This window comes from Berghia stephanieae, chromosome 4 (genome assembly GCF_034508935.2).
Source record: "Berghia stephanieae isolate SIO BIC M18660-M18661 chromosome 4, UCSD_Bste_1.3, whole genome shotgun sequence".
In the NCBI taxonomy this organism is placed as follows: Eukaryota; Metazoa; Mollusca; class Gastropoda; order Nudibranchia; family Aeolidiidae; genus Berghia; species Berghia stephanieae.
Genome location: NC_088363.1, coordinates 45,503,184 through 45,513,183, shown reverse-complemented (window position 1 = coordinate 45,513,183; position 10,000 = coordinate 45,503,184). Strand labels below are relative to the sequence as shown.

The following is a 10,000-nucleotide window of genomic DNA, read 5'->3' as shown; positions in this document are numbered from 1 at the left end:
TAACAATAAATGCTGGTCGTTAGTTAATACAGATCATCCATCCTCGTTCTTCTACGCCCTGTAATCATAAGAATATGCGTATACATTATGCTACCAAAATAGTTATGCCACCTTATGTTTCAATACGTAACCTATTCATTGTTCACTATTCACTCCGGAGGACTGGTAACACACTTTTAACGAGTTTTGAATCGGAAGAGGGGAATGTGTGACGTCACGACTTCTCTGCTCTATTAAAATCCGCCTGTAATGAGTTAAAACACCACACCGCTCAATTTTCGGAATTAATCGTGTGAAGTTTTTATTTTTAAACAAATGATCATTGCTTTAATCCATTTACTGCCGTACTCTGAAATAACAGGTATTTAAAAATTTGGCCAGAAAACTCGTTCTTCAAAAAATACCGATCGATTTAAATAACCCTGATCCTAGAAAAAAACAAAAAAACCCTCAAACCTGGGATTTCGCGAGGTCTTTAATAAAGTCCCAGGTTTGAGAAATTTTGTCAAGAGTCATTAAAATCGATCGATATTTGAAAGACGAGTTTTTTCAGGCCAAATTTTGAAATGTGTGTTTTTCTCGAGTACGGCGGGTAGCTGGTTAAATACTTGAATTTGAGATAAAAGATAATAACTCTGAAACAAAGCCAGGTATAATTAGTAATATTATTAGATTATATGACTGTGTATGTGTGTAAGTGTATGTGTGTGTGTGTGTGTGTGTGTGTGTGTGTGTTTGTTTTGAGCATGTGCGTGCGTGTTGTGTATTATTGTTTGTTCGGCAATTCAGTTGCGACTATTGTAGATATGTCTGTGTATCTAGTGGTGTTTACTTAATTAAATGATGTATTAGGTCGTTTGGAGTAGGTATCGGTGGTACTTGTTACAATTATATTGCAGTAACAAAGACAACCTGAATTGATATAATAATATATGTGACACTTCGTCTCAAAACGGGATTATGTCGGGATGATTCAGATGCGAAATAAAATGATATTAAAGTTGAAGTTGACCAAAAAAACAAAAAAAAAAGACATTTCAGTGTAATCACTGAAATAATATTAATTCTACCCCGTGAAAACTTAATCAAAATCTCGCTTTTAAAAATTATATAAAAAGTCATTTTTAAAAAAAACTTCGTAACCAACCCGACATAATACCGTTTTGAGGTGGTAGGTTAGATTTTACAGCGTATGTGATGTCATAAGTCATTCTTTATATTTTTGGCATCTTGATTCCAACATTACTACAGGTGTTTAGGACTTGATTCTAGAACACGAGAACAGAGATATTTCGATCGAATCGAAAGAGCAGATACTATAACTTGTTTCTGAATGGGCATACATACTAGTGTTATTTTAAACTTTGGTGACTTTGATTCATGGGACGTGTTACATGATACTACACAATATATTCATTCGATTTGGAATCTGGAATGATCTCTAGGGAGTGTCTGTAACTTAGAAAACATTGATTAAGTGATTAGGTAATTTATTTATTCGTTTCTTGCGAAGACAAATATTTTTCAAGCCTATAGAGGATTTACAGCCATATATTATAATTGATATAATGATATATATTATAATTGATAGTGCGATACGTCTGAGAATAATATTTCACGAATCGTTCGGAAGAATTTGTATTTAATGTGTGCTGCTGGATAAAATTTATATATTCACCATTTTTCAATCAATGAAAAACATATAAATTGATATATAATCATTAAAGAGATTAAAAAGAAAATTGATTCCATTTATATTCATTCACATTATATTCCAGTTGTCTTGAATTCCTGAATCATTTCACCCCCCTCCCCCCCTAAAAAATCCCCCCAAAAACAAACAAACAATTTAAAAAGACAGCAATGAACAACGCATTTCATTAACACTGTCAGTTTAACCGCCATAGCATTATTAAAATCAAACAAACCAACGTACTTGCCTTTGTGTGTCTTCACCAAACATCAAAAGAAGCGGCGCGACCCAGGTCGCTGTGACATTTACAAGAGTTTCTCGTTAAAACGGAGTTTGTAATATTGAAAGTTCTGTTTGAAATTTACTGGACGTTGTAATTAATAGCCTTCTATTTTGTTCGGGTGTCTCATCGACCTGTCTTCAAGATGATTATGACAAACTTGACCATCCCCCTTGCCCCGGTTTCCCCTACCTTGTGCCAAAGTCCCATTGACCTCAGCAAATGTAGCGAGTCGGAACTTGGACTCTATCTATCACAAAGGTAAGATGAACTATTCTGTCGTATCCAAAACAAAACAAAACAAACAAAAAACAAAACAAAACAAAACACAAACAAACAAACAAACCAACAAACCCACATATTTAGATTGTAGCTAGAAAACTTGTCCATCAAATATCAACTTGCGAAGTCCCAGGTTTGAGAGTCATCTTAATCGATGAATTGTTTTGGAGGACGAGTTTTCTGGCCAAATTTTCTTTTCAGATTGTAAATCATGATTATATAAATAGAAGAGATGAATTTACGTTTTCATGTAATGCATGCTTACGATTGCTTATCACCCCAGCAGTCAATAAGGAACCAAATCCTCCTCCTCCTCCTCCTCCTCCTACTACTACTTCTTTTCCTCCCTTTCATCCTCCTCCTACTCAAACGTCTTCTCCCCTCTCCCTCCATTTTCTTGTTGTTGTTGTTGTTGGTGGTGGTGGCGTTGGTGTTGTTGGTTCTTCTTCTTCTTCTTCTTCTTCTTCTTCTTCTTCTTCTTCTTCTTCTTCTTCTTCTTCTTCTTCTTCTTCTTCTTCGCCTTCTTCGCCTTCTTCTTCTTCTTCTTCTTCTTCTTCTTTCTTCTTTCTTCTTCTTCTTCTTCTTCTCTTCTTCTTCTTCTTCTTCTTTCTTCTTCTTCTTCTTCTTCTTCTCTTCTTCTTCAGTCTTCTTTCTTTCCATTCAGTTCTCCTCCTCCTCCTCCTCCTCCTCCTCCTCCTCTCCTCCTTCCTCCTCTCTCCTCCTTCTTCTCTCTTCCTTCTTCTTCTCTTTCCTCTTCTTCTTCTTTCTTCTTCTTCTTCTTCTTCTTCTTCTTCTTCTTCTTCTTCTTCTTCTTCTTCTTCTTCTTCTTCTTCTTCTTCTTCTTCTTCTTCTTCTTCTTCTTCATAGTCTTCTTTCTTTCCATTCAGTTTCTCCTCCTCCTCCTCCTCCTCCTCCTCCTCCTCCTCCTCCTCCTCCTCCTCCCATCCTTTTCCTCCTCTTCCTCCTTCTCTTTTGCCTCTTCTTCTTCTTCTTCTTCTTCTTCTTCTTCTTCTTCTTCTTCTTCTTCTTCTTCTTCTTCTTCTTCTTCTTCTTCTTCTTCTTCTTCTTCTTCTTCTTCTTCTTCTTCTTCTTCTTCTTCTTCTTCTTCTTCTTCTTCTTCTTCTTCTTCTTCTTCTTCTTCTTCTTCTTCTTCTTCTTCTTCTTCTTCTTCTGTCGCCACCATTACCACCACCACCACCATCATCACTACCACTACGACTACTACTACTACTACTACTACTACTACTACTACTACTACTACTACTACTACTACTACTACTACTACTACTACTTCTACTACTACTACTACTACTACTACTACTACTACTACTACTACTACTACTACTATGACTTCTAATACTACTCTTTCTCCTCTCCCCCCACCGCTACATCACCCTCCCACCTCCCCCTTTCCCGTACAGGCCATATTATCGTGTACCCTAAATAAATAGCCTGGTTGAAATCCCTAAACTTTCATCTTCACGGAAACGGATGCAAATTTTTCCCAAAGAGAAACATCATAGTCGAATTCCCAAAGTGATTCAAAGAAACTTTTATCAACCGGATACTTAAACGAATGTGTCATGTGTTGTGTCAATATATCATTCGATACGTCGAAGCGCTACATAAAGTAAAGGCCCACGGGGACGGAGTTTATATCCGTTTCTATTGTATTAAACGGGCAATAGCAATTGCTTGTAACCTTTTCGATTGGACGCTCGTCTATTGTAAATACTTTCCGCCAGGTCTAACTGACCCAGCTACCCAATAACAGCTGCGGAGACAGAGGTCAGGAAAAAATATATCATTCGGTCCCTTTGCGTATGAAGCGAGTGCATTATCAAATGAGCTAAAGGGAACTGGAAATTGCAACATAACTGCTAAAGAAATCATAGAAAAATCCCAAATTATGCACAAACTGATTTGAGAATATACTCCTTAACTCAAGCAAACATCCTTATTGAATCTCGACATAGGGTAAAAATTCTACACCAAAAAGCTCTCCATATTCAATCCAACTGCCAGACAATTTCAAGTTTCTCGAAATTGACAAACTCAACTTCTTGTTGTTTTTTTTTTGTTTTTTTTTTTTGATCTACTGAATATACTCCAGAGAACATTTGTATTCGGTGTCCAATGTGAGAATAAACTAAATACTTGATCAAAAACTTTAAAAAAAAAAAAGAAAAGGAAAAAACGTGTTCGCCAAGAATCATCCCCTCCTCCGCCAGCAACCTCCCCCCTCCCCCCCCCCCCCCCCCCAACCCCGGAATAACTCTAAATACATTTTAAATAACAGAATAAGACAGAAATAAGGGGGGAATTAAACAAAGACATCACCACCACCTCCAACACGATGACGACGACCACCACCACCACTAACAACAACAGCAACAACCATACATTATCACTTATATCATCAATCCTTCTCCCCGACCATGTGTCCAGATTCAGTAACTGTTCGAACACACAACAACTTGGAAATGACAAGTCCAAGGGGCACTTGCCTTCAGCAAACCTGTCAACTGTTAAAGTCTATTCGTAGAATTACAAAATTTGGCTCCAATTTCTAAACTTCATGAGCATACTCTATTAGTCATTAAAACTTATCGGGAATGAAAGTTGATGGCATACTATACTATTTTAAAGATTTTGAAGTGTTATTTAACTCTCTTCTTACCAGCCATTTTGACGATTTTCCCCAAAACTTCACACTCAGCTAACACAAAAATATATTTTTTGTCTCTCAAACACAATAGCAGTAAAGTTTTTTGCGATACATAATTTCTTTAGCAAAACATGTTCATTTTATTTAAATTTGATGATGTACAAGAGAAATTTGGATAAGAAAAATGTTGGTTGTATCGTAACGAATGTGACGATTTTCCAATAGTTAGTAAGGAGAGGGTTAATTTCGTTTGAGGATGAATTGTTATTTTTAAAGTTAATATATAACTATAGTAACTACGATTTCATCTCCTAAAAATTACGAATTTTCAAATTTTCAAGTTGGCAGGCCCGTTTCAGTTGTAGCCTCACTCTCTGGAACCAGCTCCTTCTGTATACTTGTTCCTCTTATATAAGTGAAGGAAGAAGCGATAATCTATTTGGTCAGTCGAATAACCAACCAGCCAGGGGTCGGTTTAGAAGAGATAAGAATAGGAATGAATGGTGTCCTCAACAGATAAGACAAGTGGACAAAAAATAGAGATAAGACCAAGTCAATGATCCGGGCACAAAGTGCCATTTACTCGAACCGGAAGTGGTTAGGTTGACCTAGTCTTTGAGATCAGTCCTTAAACTCCTATCGATCAAAGTCGACGAAATAAGTATACGCCGATCAAATTTTTATTAACAAATTTAGACAATGTTGAAATAAGTTATAAATATTGAACCTAATGATATTTCATCGGTTTTAGGAAAGGTATACTTATTTGCAAGTCTGATAACTCAAATTATTATGGACTCGTTTTTATTGATACTGTGCTTTTAGATTAAAAAAAAAAACCAACTACCTATAACACCCGCCAGTCGGATATTACGTACAAACACACAAAACCATGTGTAACATTAAACGTTTATAGATAGTATGCACTTGGCTTAAAAGCTCACAACAGTGCCATCCGGAAGTATAACGGACCGACTTATAAAATGTGTAACCATGAACTTTTATAGTCTGGATAATGCAGTTAAGTGAGAATTACTCATATAGATAGTTCGAAGATGACGTCACTCATGCCTTTGTTATTGTTTTTGCCATCCGCGTTTGTGAGTTGTTCTCACTAAACAGTATTAACCTGACTATAAACGTTCATGGTTACACAGAGTTTGTGTGTTGGTCCGTTATACTTCCGGATGGCAATGTTGTGAACTCCTTGGCCAAGCGCATACTATCTATAGTCTGGATAATGCAGTTAAGTGAGAATTACTCATATAGATAGTATGCAGATGACGTCACTCAGGCCTTTGTTATTGTTTTTGCCATCCGCGTTTGTGAGTTGTTCTCACTAAACTGTATTAACCAGACTATAAAAGTTCATGGTTACACAGAGTTTGTGTGTTGGTCCGTTATACTTCCGGATGGCAATGTTGTGAACTCCTTGGCCAACCGCATTCTATCTATACGCGATAGCAAAAACAATACCAAAGACCTGAGTGACGTCAACTTTGTTCTCTCTATAGTCTAATTAATACGAGTTAGTGAGAACTACTCATAAAAAAGGCTGGCTTAAAGCAATAACAAAGAGCTGAGCATTTAAGTAAGATACTCACCAGTTGTGCGCTCTAGACCAACACACAAAAATTGTGTGTAACCTTAAACCTTAAAACCTTAAATTTGTAATAATATGTCTTATAGAGAATAATGTAGTGAAAACTAATGATCCAACTGATCTAAAAACAAGAACTCAGAGCTAAGTGACGTCAATTTAATTCATTCTATACTGTAACAGAAAATACGCTGAAAGTGAATAATATTTCAGTTGTAAACAACGCAGTTAATAATTAATTCGATTTTCTGAAACAAAAATCCATAAATTAAACCGGATCGTCTATTGTTGATTTTATCGCACATTATTTCACTCATTGAACACACCCTCTCATTCACATTCATAATGTGATGACGTCAGGTATATTTTCACGTTACACACCACAACAACAACAAAAACAACATTAATGTCTGCGGGATGTTTCATTGTTATCACAGTAACACATGTATATTATGTCAGACAAAAATTACACATGTGTTCTGTTCCGTGTAAGATAATTCATTGTGTATGTAGCTGGGTGTTTGATTTATTTTCATCTTTTTTTTTTAGAACTATATATATATATATATATATATATATATATATATATATATATATATATATATATATATATATATATATATATATATATATATAAATGGAACATAAATTAATGACACTTTGGCGGTTACACGCATGACATGTTATAACTTTTGCTCTAGATCGGGGAACATTATATTTAACAATGATGATTATAATGAGATGTCTGTAATCGAGTGTTTATTCAGACGTAATAACCCAACCGAAGCGACAAGCTGCTAAAACTCATCCAAATTTAAGTTATCTATTCTTCAAAAATGATAGAGTTGGGTGCCAAAAGTATTCCGTACAACACCTGTTCAATTTTTGACAACAAGCACAGAATTACTAGCAAATCTCACAATTATATAACTAGATATTTTTTACAGATTGATATGCACGAGTAACTTTCAAACCTTTGTTTACTTGATAAGGACTCAAATGATTATTAATATATTCCGCGAGGGCAAAATGATCGATCCTTTACGTTCTCTCTGCGTCTTCTTACGGGTGGCAATGTCTCCCGGTTTGAGAGTTTTTGCCATTTAAATGGATCGATATTTGAAGGACGAGTTTTCTGGCTAAATTTTTAAATACGTGTCTTTCCAGAGTACGATAGTAAACTCTTTAAATACAACATCACTGCTCTTTTTCTTTCAAATCAAAATAAAATAAAACTCCCTTTATTCATCACATGAGGGAAATTTGTCTTTAGGTGTTATTTCAAGGGAAGACTGGAATAATCAAGGCGTTAGCCGCAGTACAGCGCCGCAAATCGAACCAGGGCGAGATGACTTGTTCAAGGCCACACAGCGCAGCGACGGGTGATCGAACTCGGCACCTTTCGGAAGCAAAGACCGTGCCGTTTAGCCACGCTGGTTGTCGTAATCTTGATTGCCCCTTGCAGGCTACTAAGTTAACGATGAGTTTATGAGTTTATTCGTAGCCATCGTTAACTTATAGCCTGACACTGAACAAGAAATGACGTCAAAAGACAAGTCTTGGCCACAAAAGAAAACAAATCGTGAGTTGTATTCAAGAGTTCAATCAATGGGATCACTTGTTTCCTTGAGATCTACTAACGACAACTCACTAGATGCTGCACAAACCTAAAAATGACGTCAAAAGACAAGTCTTAGTGGGTCTTAGTGTCAGGCTTTAAGTTAACGATGGCGGCTACGGTTTATTCAGGGATGTGAAGCAAAGCCTTCGTTAACTTATAGCCTGACGTCATTTTCAGCTTAGTTCACCAGGAGCCACCGTTAACTTATAGCCTGACACCAGGACCCACAAAGACTTGTAGTTTGATGTCATTTTTACGTTTGTGTAGCGTCTAGTGAGTTGTCGATAGTAGAGCTCAAGAAGACAAGTGATCCCATTGGATGAATACAACTTACGATTTGTTTTCTTTTGGGCCAAAGACTTGTCTTTTGACGTCATTTTTTGGTCAGTGTTAGGCTATACGTTAACGATGGCTATGGTCGCAGCCATCGTTAACTTATATCCTGACACTAGAACCCACTAGGACTTATAGTTTGACGTCATTTTCTAGGTTTTTGCACCATCTTGTGAGTTGTTGTTAGTAGAGCTCAAGGAAACATGGGATTCCATTGGTTGACCGATTGAATACAACTCACGATATATTTACTTTTGTGGCCAGAGACTTGTCTTTTGACGTCATTTTTTGGTCAGTGTCAGCGTAGCCATCGTTAACATAGCCTGACACTAGAACCGTAGCCAACATTATGTTATAGCCTGACACTGAAATCCAAAAGGACCGGCAATTTGACGTCATGATTTGGTTTCTGCACCGCCTAGAGAGTTGTCGTTAGTAGAGCTCATGGAAACAAGTCATTTCATTGGTTGAACTATTGAATACAACTTTGCATTTGTTTTCTTTTGTAGCAAAAGACTGGCATTTTGACGTCATTTTTCGTCAGTGTCAGGCCATAACTTTACGAAGACCACGCTAGAACCCTCTAGGACTGGCAGTTTGACGTCATTTTTTAGGTTTGTGTAGCGTCTCGTGAGTTCTCGTGAGTAGAGCTGTGGAAACAAGTTATTTCATGGGTTGAACTATTGAATACAACTCACGATTTGTTTTCTTTTGTGGCAAAATACTGGCATTTTGAAGTCAATTTTTGGTCAGTGTCAGGCTATAACTTTACGATGGCTTCGGTGTCAGGCTATAGATAGAATGCGCTTGGCCAAGGAGTTCACAACATTGCCATCCGGAAGTATAACGGACCAACACACAAACTCTGTGTAACCATGAACGTTTATAGTCAGGTTAATACAGTTTAGTGAGAACAACTCACAAACGCGGATGGCAAAAACAATAACAAAGGCCTGAGTGACGTCATCTGCATACTATCTATAAGTTAACGATGGCTACGCTATGGTTCACCGCCTAGTGAGTTGTTGTTAATAGTGCTCTAGGTAACTTAGTAACACTGGCTCTAAACTATCGGAACAATGGCGGACGCCGTATGAAATATTTCTCCGGCGAGAATAAAAGCGTATCCAGAGGGGAAAAAAAACACATAAATTTGATAATGTTTTGACTTTTACACATTCTGATCACAAGGCATATGAAAAGTTCTAGTCAGCATGAAAAATAAAAAGTAATGATTTTAGTTGTTTAGAACTAAGATGGCCGCCGTTGCCGGGCGGCGTGACATCAGAATACTGACTACAATTTATAATCCCATCTGTTCGAACTATTGAATATATATCACGATTCTTTTCTTTTGGTGGTAGTTGCCTTGTATTGTGACGTCATTTTTTTTGGCCAGGGTCAGGCTATGAGTTAACGAAGGCTACGCGTAGCCATTGTATTTTCCCATCCCTAAAATGTTTGAGAATCTTGGTACAGTTATATAATTTATCATGTACAGTTTGATAAGGCCTTTGTGAATC

General features: G+C 36.9%; 1 protein-coding gene across 5 annotated transcripts in view; it reads left to right on the top strand.

Moving 5' to 3' along the window:
- The window catches only part of LOC144970668 (receptor-transporting protein 3-like), a 136,713-nt gene that overhangs the window by 100,369 nt on the left and 26,344 nt on the right, over positions 1–10,000 (top strand). For 3 of the 5 annotated variants that reach the window (XM_078910534.1, XM_078910536.1, XM_078910535.1), the window contains exon 2: positions 1,779–2,234. The exons of 1 other annotated variant lie outside the window; for it this stretch is intronic. In XM_078910534.1, the coding sequence (XP_078766660.1) occupies positions 2,119–2,234 (116 nt within the window). In that variant the 5' untranslated portion in view covers positions 1,779–2,118. Of the gene's footprint in view, positions 1–1,251; positions 1,486–1,778; positions 2,235–10,000 lie in introns of all 5 variants that reach the window. One more of the 5 variants, XM_078910532.1, reaches the window with a different exon arrangement.